The 15,936-nt window shown below is 41.0% G+C and overlaps 1 protein-coding gene across 1 annotated transcript in view; it reads right to left on the reverse strand.

Moving 5' to 3' along the window:
- Nucleotides 1-537: 537 nt before the first annotated feature.
- LOC126094549 (Krueppel homolog 2) overlaps nucleotides 538-15,936 on the reverse strand; it is a 55,308-nt gene continuing 39,909 nt past the window's right edge. Inside the window, exon 6 of the mRNA XM_049908982.1 lies at nucleotides 538-2,560. Coding sequence (XP_049764939.1) covers nucleotides 2,335-2,560 — 226 coding nt within the window. The 3' untranslated portion in view covers nucleotides 538-2,334. The remainder of the gene's footprint in view (nucleotides 2,561-15,936) is intronic.

Genomic DNA, 15,936 nt, shown 5'->3' on the forward strand with positions numbered 1-15,936 from the left:
ATACTAAATGTCAATGATGCATCAAAGCATAATAGAGGTATTTAGAGACAGGAATTCCACAGTCAAATTTCAGCATCTCTGATAATTCCTTTTTTATGTAAGCAGTGGAATGTGAAAATTTTGTGCAGGTTGTTAGGACAGACTTAGGTTGAAACACCAGAGCCTTCGTGATGTCTGCAAGAGCTGTACTTAAAGGAAGCTATGCCTCCAAACCTCTGCTATAGAGGGCTAAGTGGCGTTTTTTAAGGTGCAGTCTTAAAACTAGCTACTACTTGTTTGCAAAACGTCACTTCATATCTCATTTCAACAGTTACAACAATGTTGACTGACATTATTTAAATGTGTGAGGAACATGTGAAATGCATTCCGGTCATTTAAATTCTGTAATACTTTATTGATAAATTTACTTTAATATGTATTTTGGGATGGTTTTGCCTCAGAGCTTTTAATTTAGAACTGTGCCTGTAGAGGATTAAAACTATCTGGAAACTAGTTGCATATGCCAGTAACAGATAACAGAAATAAAGGACAGATAAATTACAATTAAACAGTTTATTGAAGTGTGTGTCATATGCACAAAAGACAAACATGTTTTTTTTTTTTATAAAAAGTGGAACATGAAAATTTCTTAAACAGTTGTTTTGTAAAATGTTTCTCATTCCCTGTGATGAAATATCATTAATTGTCCAATGAGCAACAGTAATACAAACTGCATAGTAGCAAAAACTCTGTTGCAGGAAACAACAATTCCATGCAATTCCCAGTATAATACTGTCATATAACTGGTTCTGATTGACGTAATGAACACACAATGATTTTCTAAGCAGCTGCCATTATGTTTCATTAATTTCATTTCAGTGACAGATTTTGTAACTTTATATTTTTGGTATCATATCCTGTAGATTATCAGTCACATAAAATGCACACAATTAAGTGAAACGATGCTCAACAAACAAAATCCACTGTTACCTACATTAAACAAAGTTTCTTACATTTATCTGCTTGCACTAGTATACAATAAATGCTTTTAATAAGAGAAAATAATACTGCAAAACAAAATCTACAGCAAATATACAGGTAATCCAGGAATATACACTTACTGCGCATACCTGTTGCGCAGACTGATATCAGACTTCTATCTGAGATCGAATTATTTCCTCATCTTAGCTCTGTTGTGTAAGCACCATTCAAAACAAGTTGCTACTGTGCAATGAGTGGTAGAAAGTCCCAACGACTGTGGGGCCAGAGATATTGATTTTTGAATGCTCAAAATATGAAACCTGGACAAATTTATTGTCAACTAAATGAAGCATACGGTGGTGCAGTCATAACAAGATAAGTGTGAAAGTGGTATGAAATGTTCAGCAATGGACAAATACATGTGCATGATGAAACTTGACCTGGGTGTCTGTAATTAACTGCAGATGATTTGAAGAGCCAAGTGACGAACAAAATCTTGTGACACACGTCTTCATGAAGCTCAAAAGAGTTCCTGGGTGGGAAAGATTCTGCTGGTGATGCCAAGGTAAAGGCACACTGAACAACTTGATTAATGAGCGGGTAAAAGCCAACTAAGACACCAGAATTCTAAAACTCATGTACAGATATGACAAATGATCAAATAATAGAGGTGGTTATGCAGATGAATGAAGCAAGGTTCAATTTTGCAAGTGACATGTTTCCTTAAGAGAAAATATTTATTGAATTTATTATAGCCAAATGTTTGTTACTACCTGGATTATACCTGTAACATTAACAGGAGTGGAAAAAGAACAGCTGAATTACTCTCCACCTTAACCTAACTTAAGTTCCATAAAAAAAATACAACAATAACGGATACATATACAAAAATATATCATCATGCTGTGTACTATGTACTTTATTCTTTTAACTAGATTTGATAAAAAAGTGCCTATCTTTCAAAATGCACACTCACTGATGATGCAAATGAAAAATTCATTCATTACACACAATGATCTTCCCTAAAAACAATCGTGATGTGCTCAGAGGACATACACAACTCCTATAGTAACCTAACCATTCTCTAATAGTCATAGGTGTAAAATTGTCTGGAAATTGGAAATGTGTACCTGAACATTACACACATGTGGAATCCAAACTGTACACAAAAGTGCACCACATTGCAACAACATGTGAGGAAAAGTTAGTAACAGAAAAACCTTTCCATAACCTTAAAAGTAGTGTCATATTTATTCCACAAACATTACATAATTCAAATAACCAATGTGAAGACATTTCCCCCATGTCTTTCTTTTTTTTGTCTTTTTCCCTTCTCCTCAGTTTTTCTTTTTTGACAAACATATTACAATAAGTTCACTGCTGTCCTGGTGGTAGCTGTGGTGCGAGCCTCAGAGTAAAGGCAACGATCGTACGCAGGGCAGATCGTACAAATCCAGGTACACTTGGCTTGTTCGCCGTGTGCTCTAGCAGGACCCGCAACTCGTAGAACATTGTCCTGGTATATCGATTACGGCGGGATGTGTAGCGTAATTGCAGGAAATGGTAATAAACAAATGGTGTGATGAGACCTGCTTTTCCACTGGAAGCAAACATAAATAACAGGACATAAATATAGCTATCACCTCTTATCAAAGTAATCTTTCTCATTTGTAACAGAAACAGTCGCAAACAAAAGTCTACAGATTAGGATAACATCACCTCCATTGTTTTAAAAGGATTGAAATACACACACTTTCTTGTTAATCTGTTCAATAAAACTTTACATAAAAGTGCGTTCCTATCCAAATTAAAACTCACAATGGTCAACCTATTGTAAACCACTTTATTTTTGATCTTAAGTAAAGTTCCCCCCCAAAATTATTAAATGAGATTAGGAAAGTTCGTTGTTCAGGAAAATACTCATAAATGAAACAATAATGTTATAGCCACGAGCGAACAGTGAGCAAAACCGCCAGGCGGGGAACCCGCTGGAGGCACTGTTAACAACAAAGACACAGGACAGATGAACAAGTAGGAGACAACAGACACTACGACTGACCACGCCACAACACGAGGCAAGCGCGCAAGAACTGAGGTGATAAACATGGTGGGACAACAAAAATGCAGGAACACTCCAAATAACGACAGTACCTATCGCAACAAATGGAACTGGAATGCAGTACGACCAAGATGCACACGCAAACCACAGTGAGTACCAGACCGCCACGGTAGCACTGCCAGCCAGCCGCCTAAATACACGACTGTGGGAAACGCGATTGGCCGTTGACTTCACGTGGTACGGAGTGACACACTCGCACAGGCGTGTGCTGGAGCACCCTATGGCATGAATTACAACTACCGTGCCTTCTAACACCAGATTCCCCTCCTCCCTGAAACCTGATGGTGCCGTGGTGGACGGAAGGAGGGAACGGAGAAAGACCCTGTGTCATCGCCTGCCAGTGCTGGGATGGGAGGGCAGTCTGTAAAATCCACCAGAGAGCAGGGCATTGCAAGACAATTCCGATCCTCATGGGTGCGGGAAGGAGTGCCGGTGTGCCTGCAGGGAGCCATCAGCCATCGGCAGTGGGGCCAACTCAAGGGCCTCGTGCACACCAGAAGGAGCAGGAGGTTGGGGGACACGAGGTTCCACGAAGGGGCATGAGGAAGGAGTTGATTATGCTGGTGGCACTCGACCTCCTCCTTTGTCTGTACCAACATTACACGCCGCCCATGGGTCGCGGCTACTGTGGCGGGAGTCCAAGCAGCCTTGCCCCCATACATGCAGGCCCACATGGCCATGCCCAGGGGGTAGCACTGAGAGGGGGTGGAAGTGGGACTCAGAAAGCGACAGCAGACAGAGCAGGGTACGTGGTTGCCACCCACGGAAGAGTTCGGCTGGACTGTGACCATCAATCGGTGTTGTGCGATAAGTGCTCAAGAATAAGATGAGAGCCGACGTGGTGGCAGAGGGTTCGATTGCTTTTGTCAGCTGTTGTTAAAACATCCTGACCAGTCGTTATGCTGTGCCACTGGAGAATGGATGGAATGGAGGGATGTGGATGTGTTTGATACCGTTGGCTTCACAGAATGCGTGGAAGGAGGCTGCCATGAATTGGTGCCATTATCAGAGACCAAGGTACAAAGCAGGCCTTCGATGGTGAGAGCCTTGAGCCAAGGCCACGAGTGTGGCATACAAGCCACACACAGGTATCTGGAGTATGAATCCCCAATGAGGAACCACATCAATTCCAAAGAACAGGCCCGCAAAATCGAGATGGATGCGGTCCCAGGGCCAGTGAGGTGTGGACCAGGGTGCAAATGACTGTGAAGGGCTGGCCTGCCGGAGAGCCAACGCCTTCATATGCGAAATTCCACAGTGTAGCAAGTGTAGGATGCAGTGGCGCAAATCGAGTGGGATGATCACCAAATGAGCGTCAGCCTTCGCGGCCAACAGAAGGACACCTGCCACAACTGAGAGCCTGTGTGAGAGGTGCTGCCAGAGGCTGAATTCAGTTTTCAACTGGCAAGTTAGATAGGTGGGCCAACCATAGGTCATGTAGCGGAGGACCTGCCACAGAATGAGGTCCTGGCATGTAGCAGAGGCGACCTGTGCAGCTGTGATAGGAAATCCGTCTGGTGTAACTTGGCGGGCTGTATCAATGTAAAAGCAGAGGATGTGAAAGCAGAGGAGTTCCTGCTGGTCGAGCTCTGGATCAGGGCCAGAGGGGAGACGTGACAAGGCATCTGTGTTGGAGTGTTGAGAGGTATTTATGTAAGTGTAATTGCGTAACAACAACACCTAGGGTTGGATACATTGAGCAGTTCACTCTGGGAGGTGTGTGTGTGTGTGTGTGTGTGTGTGTGTGTGTGTGTGTGTGTGTGTGTGTGTGCGCGCCGAATAGGGTAACCAAAGGCTTGTGATCAGTGAGGAGACAAAAATTGTCCCAAACAGGTAGATGTGAAACTTTTGAATGGCAAACACAATCGTCAGAGCCTCTTTCTCAATCTGAAAATAGTTCCTCTGTACTGGGGTAGTGTCTTGGACGCATATGCAATGGGCTGTTCATCATTATTCCTGTGAGCCAGGACTGCCCCAATACCATAGGCCGAAGCATTGGTTACCACAACCAAGGGGCGGAGAGAAGGGAATCAGGCAAGGGGCGGACCTGAGTGTAGTTTTCAAGTGGAGAAAAGTATGATCACAGACAGGAGTCCAGTTTAAAGGCACCCCCTTGCAACGCAAGTGATTGAGGGGCTTTGCAATGTCAGCAGCCTGGGGCAAAAACTTTAAGTAGTAGATAACCTTTCCCGAGAAAAAACCCTAGATAAATCCTTGGGTTGGGGAAGGGAGTTGTCCTTGGGGTGGGAAAGGGAGTTGATGGCCGTGACATTGATATCTGATAGACGAATTCCGCCTTTACTGAGCCAATGTCCCAGGTATTCAACTTCCGGTTGAAAGAAAGTACACTTTTCTAGCCAAAAGCTTAAGCCTGCAGCCTGCAGGGCATGAAATAAGGTACCGAGGTTTTGCAAATGCTCGTACCGTATATGGCTGGTGACCAAGATGTCATCGAGATAATTGACACAAGCCAGGATGGGCTGTGTAAGCTGCTCAAGGTATCTCCGGAAAACGGCTGGTGCACAGGACATACTAAATAGAAGGCGCTTGTATTTACATAATCCAAAATGCATTTTGATGACAACGATGTTCTGGGATTCCTCATCTAAGGGTAATTGGTGGTAAGCCTCTGTCAGGTCGAACTTAGAGAAGTACTCGCCATGTGCAAGTTTGGCGAGAAGGTCTTCCTGCCTGGGAATGGGATAAATTTCCACCAGGGACTGTGCATTGATTATAACTCCAAAACTCCTTAGGCGAAGGGAGCCATTGGGTTTCCTGATCACCACTAGTGGGGTCGCCCAAGCACTCGCCTGCACAGGCTCAGTGATGCAAGCAGCCTGCAATCGTCAAGCTCTGCTTGACTGCTGGACGTAAGGCCACTGGAATGGGTTGAGCCCAGAAGAACCATGGCTGAACATTTGGCCGGAGAGCAATGTGCCTGGAATTCCAAAGCACATCCTAAGTCAGACTGGAGGAGAGAGGCATATGCCGAGCACAGACTGTCAAGATCCTGGAACGGGACGGCAGTGGAAATGTCCTTAACTTCATCAGAAATCGAAAAGCCAAACAGTGTGAAAGCATAGAGTACAAAAATGTTTGAAGCTGTGGGATGGTCAACCACCAGTAGGGTCAAGAGCCAGGGAACTTGTTTATAGGTGGCCGGGACCGAGAACTGGCCATGGAGGGTGATAGAACCATCACTGTACGAGACCAACTGCTGAGACGTGGGAGACAGCTCCGGGAAACCCAGGCACGTATACGTCGCCAGACTAAGCAAGGATACAGTGGCCCCCCGTATCGACCTGGAAACAAATGTCCACATTAAAAATTTTGAGTGTGAGAAACAACTTATGTGACAACGGGGCATCCAGAGGAACGACTGACTGCAGCATGTGCACGGTATCCCGTTGCCCCGTGGGTGAGGGGCGGGAGCATGTTGAGTGGCTGCGACAGACAGATCGGAGATAGCTGTCATTCTGACAGAGTGTGCACGGCTTCCAGCGATTGAGACAGTCTGTGCGAGAGTGGGCAGAAAAGTACTGTGGGCAAGACAGATGTGATCGTCGGTGAGGGGTGACCGACAGCTCCGAAGCCACAGAGTTGTCGGACAAGGAGTCTCGATGATGATGCTTTCTGTGGGCTGTACCACGCAGACGGTGGGAGGGAAGCGCCAATGGGAGGACTCTACTGCTGCCACCAGCAGCCATGCCATGAGAGACTCGTTCGCCGCTTGTGAAATTTCAAAGGAGTAGGCTTCCAGCGAAGAGTTACCGAGTTTCAATGCAGCTGTGCAGACGTCTGGATCAGGTGCCAGTTGAATGACACTGCAAGTCAAGGAGTCTGCATACAATGCCTTGCAATGCTGATTGGTGCAAGTGAAGTCGCATTTGCGGCTGAGACCCTGCAAGTCCATGACCCAAGAATGGTATGACTGACCGGGCTGTTTATGGTACTGGTGGAACTCAAGCCAAGATGCTTCGACATGGTATCACTAGAAATAGTAGTTAGTAAGCAGTGTACATATCTCCAGAATGAGATTTTCACTCTGCAGCGGAGTGTGCGTTGATACAAAACTTCCTGGGAGATTAAAACTGTGTGCCAGACCGAGACTCGAACTCGGGACCTTGCCTTTCGCAGGCAAGTGCTCTACCAACAGCGTACATACCTCATTAAAGGAGAGAGCCATGGGGTCTGACAATGGTGCCAACTTGCTGAGAAGAAAGAACATGTCTGGTGATGCCCAGGACAAGAATAACAACCATGACCTGAAACACTGAAATGTTGTTTCAGATGATGCAAGTATGTTTCCCAGTCTTCCTTAGTGTCGTTAAAGAGCTGAAACAATGGCAGACATGTGGAAGTGTCAGAAAACGAGACACCCAGGAGTTGGTGTGGTAGGGCATCCCATGCTGTGACTTTGTCCATCAGCAACTGCAAGGACTGCTGTAAGACATCTAACTGATGCTGCTGCAGCTGCTGCATGGGCTGCTGTTGCTCCACAGGAGACAGACCAACTTAGCCTCCATGTTACCGAACCTCTTTACCTCGTTACCAATGTTATAGCCGCAAATGATTGGCAAGCAGTGCATGGCAGAGAATGGAGAAGCGAAATTGCCATGCGGGGGAGCTGCTGGAGGTATCACTAGCAACAAACAGACAGGACAGACGAACAAGTAGGGGATGACAGACACTACGATCGACCAGGACACAACACAAGGTAAGCAAGCAAGAACTGAGGTGATAAACACGGTGAGACGAGAACAACAACAACAACACAGGAACACTCCAAACAACAACAGAATGTATCTCAACAAATGGAACTGGAACGCAGTACGGCCAAGATGCACACGTGAATTATGGTGAGTACCAGACTGCCGGGATAACGCTTCACGGCCGCTTAAATACATGATGCAGGAAACGCGATTGTTTGAAAACTTCATATGGTATGGAGAGTGGTGCACTTGCACGGTGAGGCTCGCGGCGCAGGCATGCACCGGAGCACAGAGACCCCTAGTGGGTATCCAGGTCCATACCCTCTGGCACGCATTCAACTTCTGCACCTTCCAACATCAGGCTTACAGTATCAGAAGGTAGCTACAGTCATAGGTACAAAACAGAGCTCAGTTACACACATTGAACACCATTAGGAAGTCCTGCTCTAGTCTAGCTATTTTGAGGTGTCTCCCAAGAAACAGTTCTGTAAAATTTATTGCTCACAGTGTACCTATGACCGACACTCAGTGTACAGGTGCAATGTAGATGGCACAACAATTGTTGGCTAGGAACCCAATGAGAACTATCCGTTATGCAATTGTTCTAGTTCTTTACATATCTCATAAAAGAAATTGCCTAAGCTTAAACCTTAATAAGTAAAATCTAATGTACTTCAACTAAATCATCAATCTGGTGGAGTACAATGGGATGTTGTGTCTGGTGATGGTCTGGCAGCAAAATTATGAAGATAGGACTGCCTTCTTTGGCGTAATTTAAGATAGGCATCTCACTCGGGAATATCACACTGATCTTATCTACATTTACTACATCGCAAGCTGCCTTATACTGTATGGTGTTGGACTGCAGTCGCTTCCCTTCCTTTTCGGTTTCAGTCATAAATAGTAGGCAGGAAGAACAATTGTTGGTAGGCCTCCTGAATCTCTCTAATTTGACTTTCATGGTCTTTTTGTGAGATATATGTAGGATCAAGTTATATATAAGCTGAATTCTAGGTGCATACATTCTCAAAATTTTAACCTAACCCATACAATAGAAATTGGATGAGTGTCTTCATGATGCTTTCACATGTACTAAACAAACCTGTGATGAAATGCACTGACTGCTCCTTTGGATCTTGATCATTCCTATCAATCCTTTATGGTGCCCGTTATGAAAAAAAGTAAAGAGAATCTGTTTATGTACTAAGGACAAAGAGAAAAATTTTGAATGCTGAATAAATGTGTATGGTGCACTTTGTGCTGGTGTATCAATACCTCACATATAAAATTAAAGTATAACGATCTGTCAGAGCCAAGCTGTCCAGTATTCAAATGCCAAACCCTAGTACATCACATTCCATTTCACATTGCAGACTGGCTTGTGTTAGCAGCACTTGAGAACAGTTTTTGGTTGTTCCCATAAAAGTTTTCACATGTGTATTAATTTTAGTTTCTTGACAGCAGCTCGTTACTATGAGAATTATAGCAATGGCTCTCACTTGTTCACCTTTTATGTGAAAAAGAAGGTTATACTAGAAGGTGTATTTTAAAAAGAAGTCCAGAGAATTTCACTAACAACTGTTACATTCATTTTCAAGAAAGCTGTGTGTGTACAGATTTAAAAGTAATTTTGACATGGTATCTATCTTTTGTATGCAGTAATGTATTACATAATGTGAACTAAACACAAAGTACAAACGGCGTTCAAAAAGTTTTGCACAGTCGTCTCTAATTTTTTTATTTTTTGCAGGAGGAGAATGAAATTTTCTGTGAACATACTTGGAACATTTAGCTATAAGATGGTATATAAAACTATTTTCTTTTATTTACAGGTGAGCCATAATGGACCGTGAAGTAGATGTCAGGTTGCAACAATGGTCGGTGATGGAGTTCCTCTTCAAGACCGGCGATGACTCTGCCAAATTGATTCACAGGAATTTTGGTAAACATTTTTGGAATACAGTGATCAATAGATTATGTTTCAATGACATAGGTAACCGGTTTCGGCTATTTTTACATAACCATCATCAGACCTGTGGATTAATTTTAGGAAATACTAGAAACAAATCTTTAAATAAAATGAAAGTGTCTAATGACGTCAAAATTTAACATGATAAAATAAAATTAATTATACTCATGGCTCCCTTAGGATGGTAGGCGGAGCTCTCCTCAGCTGCTACGAAGTCAACTGATGGTTATGAGTGCTGAGCACGAGCTTAACTATGCAGGGGCTCCGCCTACTTCCTGTCACACTACTTCACAACTGCCAATCAGCGTTCATAATATGACGCCATTGTCAAAGTATAAAAGTAGGAAATACACTAATAACATAAAATTGATTCATTTAAAATGTCTGATTAACAGATAGCTAGTATGTGTACAGCTTATTTATATTTTAGATAAAAACAGTAAACTACGATGTGTAATAGTTGTTTCGCCTCATTAGATATTAAAAATTTGTATACAAATATACCCATTAATGAGGCGATTAATATAATTAGGGATAACTTAGTACAATACAAAAATATGACTAAAGACGAAATAATCGAATTTATAGAACTGCTTGAATGCACTTTAGATTAAAATTATTTCTCTTTTAATACTAAAATCTATTGTCAGAAAGATGGCTTAGCAATGGGCAATTCTTTGGCTGGGACAGTTGCAGACATTTTCGCGAACCACATTGAGACGCAATTCCTGAAAAATAACCCTGATATCGCAAATAAAATCATATATTACAAGCGATATGTAGATGATACATTATTGCTTTATAATGGTTCAAAAGATGAAATTGAGAAGCTTGCTATAAAATTAAACTATGCATCCGAAGTTGCAATTTACGGTTGAGCATGAAAATCGAAAATCTATTAACTACCTATATCTCACTATAACTAATAACAATGGGAAACATTTCTTCACCATATACAGGAAACCTACAACCACTGATATTATTAATGCCACATCATGTCATCCTGACAAAAATAAAAAAGCATATTTTAAGTCTATGATACACCGAATACTAAAATTACCGCTAGAAGTTAATGAGATCAAAAAGGAAATGACCATCTTAAAACAAATCGCAAAAACCAACTCTTTCGACACATGACAGGTAGATATTTTTAATAAAGTGCAACAATCACAAAGTACTCCACTAATAGGTAATCCAAAATGTATGAAGATGACATATATGGGAAACATATCAGATAGAATTACTAATTTATTCAAAAATTCTGGAATAACAATAGCATTTACAACTGACAATACTTTACAACAAAAATTAAGACATACTGTAAGTAAAGATAATGGAAAATTTATCAGATCAGGAGTGTACAAGATCCAATGTAGAGACTGAGAAAATATACATCGGCCAAACAGGTCGAAACTTTGCAGTAAGGTACAAAGAACATACGCCGGGTACTTCACGAACAAAGTCTGTATTCGGCCATCATATAACATTCAATAATCATGCTGAGGGGACAGTAGAGCAGAATTTACCAGTTCTTCATTATGCAAATAAAGGCTTACTTATGAATATCTTAGAAGAAATCGAGATATATGCTCATTTGAAAACCAAATCATCAATGCTGCTCAATGAACAATTAGATTTCCGCAAAAAATATTTTTACGACCTTTTTGACAAAATTTTATAATAAAAGCACCTACTCTTTTGTTTTAAAATATAAGACTAGTTATACCCATGGCAAAAGCTATGTATGTAAAATATGCTGTACAACATATAAAAATTTTATTAAATTGACATTGACTATTATAAAAACTATTAGATCGATGAGGTCTAAAAATTTAACCGGTCTCATCAGTTATTCAGACATACATAATGCGGAACGTACTCTTGGCTGCTACCCTACTGCTATAAAGAATATTGCTATGAAAACTACAGTTAAAGTAAGACGATTCTGCAACATCCAACAAAGATGCAATTGTGATGTAGGCGACTTAGTATAATCGATATATACCACAACTCCAAGGACTTTCACATCTTTGATGTAACTGACACTGTAATAGTATTAAGGTTGCCCATAGAGGGCACAACTATTACACATCATAGTTTACTGTTTTTATCTAAAATATAAATAAGCTGTACACATACTAGCTATCTGTTAATCAGACATTTTAAGTGAATCAATTTTATGTTATTAGTGTATTTTCTAATTTTATACTTTGACGATGGCGTCATATTATGAACGCTGATTGGCAGTTGTGAAGTAGTGTGACAGGAAGTAGGCGGAGCCCCTGCATATTTAAGCTCGTGCTCAGCACTCATAACCATCAGTTGACTTCATAGCAGCTGAGGAGAGCTCCGCCTACCATCCTAAGGGAGCCACATGGGTATAATTAATTTTATTTTATCTTGTTAAATTTTGACGTCGTTAGACACTTTCATTTTATTTAAAGATTGGTTTCTAGTATTTCCTAAAATTAATCCACCGGTCTGATGATGGTTATGTAAAAATAGCCGAAACCGGTTACCTATGTCATTGAAATATAAATGGTCTGATCAAGACAGAACTTTAGTCAAAATATAAGATTCACAGGAAGTTGCTCCCTGTTTATGGGGAGGACACAATGGATCACAGCAGTATCCAGTGGTGGTTGCAGAGGTTTAAAGAAGGTAATTTCTCTCTACAGGACAATCCACAATACAGTAGCCATCAACAGCAGTGAGTGACGTGAATAAGACCATTCATCAAATCAACCAAAACGACAGATGTGCGACGACACGACAGCTTGCTGAAATGACTCGTTTGTCATTGGGTAGCGTGGTATCACTGGTACAGTCACTAGGGTACAGCAAAATCTGTGCACACTGGGTGCACATTATTGACAGGAGAAATGAAAATGATGAGGAAGAATGGGAACCGTGTTTTGACGGCATCATTATCCAGGATGATTTTTACCTCTTTGGTCGTCTGAAGGCCCATCTGTGCAGTAGAACATTTGATAGTGAGAAAGGCCTTATTTCCAGTGTCAAGTGATGGTCTAAAAGTCAATCCCTAGAATTTTACCAAAGTGCATTTACATAATGGAAAGAACATTGGGCTAGGTGTGTCACAGCTGATGAAGGCTACATTGAGTAGGCTCAATGTATAGCTAAATATTCCAAGTATGTTCACAAAAAATTTCATTCTCCTCCTGCAAAAAATAAAAAAAATTAGATATGCCTGTGCAAAACTTTTTTAACACCCTTCGTATATAAACAGCTCGTTTTTATTGCAAATTCTTCAAATTAATTTCAGAGCATCTTTAAAGCTATGGCTAATAATGGAATGATAAGTTCACTGTCAAGTGATGACGTGAAATTATAGTAAGAATTTGTTTCTTTAATTTCCTTAATTAGCATAATTAGGTAGTCAAAAAACAGTGTTTTTATTTCTACATAAAACATATAATTATTTGAATAACTTACTTCTGATGCAGACATAACATTGCTTCATTTACCTAACTACGTTCTGTAGAGGCACAGCAGACAACATGAAATACACATTACAGATGTAGGTATGCTAGCTATGCATTCAAGAGCTGAGAACCTTATAAGCATGGAAGGCTGTATGGCTGAAGCTTATGGTGCCCTTAACAACTAGGCTGAGCTTGTAAAAGTTTTTGGTTCAATATTTCATTTCTTTTGGTTTTCAGTTCCTTTAAGTTCTTTATTCTACCCATCATTACTGTATATAAGATTCAACAATATATGGGACGACTTCGGCAAGGACTTAACAACTTTGGAATTTTATATAACTTTATTTTGGTGACTCTCAGAGATAATTTTGCATCATTCTTAAGCAAAATACAGTGAGTTTTGGCTCACATAGTGAATCACACCAATGTTAAGTGTTCATGTTGGTTGTTGCAAAAATGTTATTTTTAATGTTCCTGAACAAGCTTGTTCTGTATTCTGGACTACACAATCCAAGCCTGCAATTATTGTACAACAGAGTAAGAAAGTGTGGTCACAAAGCTTTGGAAACACACACATAAGATTTTAATCAAGAGTATTCACAGTATCACACTTGAGAAAGAATGCCAAATGACTGGACCTCCACTATCATCCAACCTCTTAACACTACAAGGGCAGCAGGCGATACCGTAACAACTACATAGGAATCTCCCTCTTATCTTCCCCAATGCATTACTTACAAGAGTGGGTTAACTAGGCAGAACAGGTACTGAACCTCAAAACCATCCTCACAAACAGGAACTTAGGACTATCACCTTCATAACAATCTTTGTCAACTTCCAAAAAACCTCCCTATCACTCTGTGGTGACATTCCCTCTTCCAGACACTAACCATACCGGGCCTAGACAACAAGATTTTGAACACTGTGGATGTGACACCGGTACAACATACAAAGTTTATTTAGTTACATGTTCCATACATAAGTTGAGCAATTCTTTCACCAAAATTATGTCGAAAGAGTCAGTTAACAGGATGTAGATATGTATATTTGGTAGTAACATCAGTGAACACATTTTTTAGTCCTACTCATGAAACTATCCCTAAAAGCTAGGTTTTTTCCCCTTCAACTGGTCTAAAAATAGAAATCTGTCAATGGAATAGAAATAGTTGGCAAAGAGAAACGACTTTAGGTTTGGCTTAAAACTTGCTTGCAAATGATCAAAACTTCTGTTGCATGCTTATCAAACTCCTTTCTGAGGTACTGCAAGCCTTAATAATGGGTAATAAAGGTCATCTTTCCTCTAGTGTTTTAAGTTTGGACATTACTATTTTTCTCAAATTGTGATGAATTACCTATGATGAATTTCAGTAGGGAACACACATATTTCATTAGTGCAGTTAAAATGCCTAATTCCATGAAAAGGTCCCCAAATTATGACCGTGGGTGAACGCCACAATTATTATTACATTGCTCTTTTGTGAAATCTATACTTTCTTTATAAGTGATGAGTTACCCCCAAGAAATTATTCCACAAGACATTACTGAGTGGAAATATGCAAAATATGTCAAGAGGACAATTCATTTGTTTCTAAGACTTGCAATCATATGAAAAGCAAAAGTTAAACAATGGAAAGTCCAAGATGGAATAAGCCCTAGGAAAATTATTTATGCAGGTCAAGAAGAGAAGTGGGCAATGCACTGTATCTTGCAGGACCCACTCCAAATTTAGTCTTCTTTCTGTGATATCATTTTTTAGTGCAACCCTCTGTTTTCTATTGTTAAGATATGATGTGTCCACACAGGGGGATTGTACCTGACAACACACTATTTTAGTTAACCTAGCAGAATTTTACTAGTTGCACTATTACACAACAGAAAATGCCAACAGAACAATTATTAGGTTTGCCTTATTGCAGTAGCAACACCAGTTCCCATCAGAGCATCGAAGTTAAGCACTGTCGGGCTTGCCTAGCACTCGGACGGGTCACCCTGAGTATGCTGTGTGGTGTTGGCTGGCAGGGTGCACTCAGCCCTTGTGAGGCCAATGAAAGATCTACTTGACTCAAAAGTAGCAGCACTGGTCACAAAACTGACAACAGCTGGGAGAGCAGTGTGCTGAACACGCGTGCCCCCCTCCGTGCCTGCACCCGGTGACACCTACAGGCTGAGGATGGTACAGTGGCTGGCTGGTCCTGTTGGGCCTCGAAGGCCTGTTTGGACGGTGCTCTTTCTTCTTCGCAATAGGCTGCTTATTCCATCACTCCTAATGTATTTTATCCAGCTGTATGCAGCACCAGTTACAAACTTTTGAGAATCAATAGTTAATGATACATGTATGAGAGTCATTCAAAACCTTATAACTGCAATGAAATTCCATTGTAACAGGTTGTTATAATTAAAGTGCAGGTACTCATGGAGGTCCAGTGTGGGCTTTAATCATCATATTGAAGCAAAATTTGGTAGATATGCTAATGCGTTAATACAGAACGGAAAAAAATTAGTTCCAATTTTGGCCACCAGCTGCAAATCTGGTGCCATACAGCATCTTGACTTCTCCGGTGCTCATGTCGAACAACTATGAAAGTGGCAGTTAATAATGAAATCAGCATTATGACTTCCTCATTTGACCTTTTCTGCCTATGTCCCCCTCCTAATTCATTACATATGGAAACATTTCTACACGTTTATCGTGTGTTCACAGTGCCAGAGTTGCACCTGGTGGGCAAAACT

Source organism: Schistocerca cancellata, chromosome 8 (genome assembly GCF_023864275.1).
Source record: "Schistocerca cancellata isolate TAMUIC-IGC-003103 chromosome 8, iqSchCanc2.1, whole genome shotgun sequence".
Lineage (NCBI taxonomy): Eukaryota > Metazoa > Arthropoda > Insecta > Orthoptera > Acrididae > Schistocerca > Schistocerca cancellata.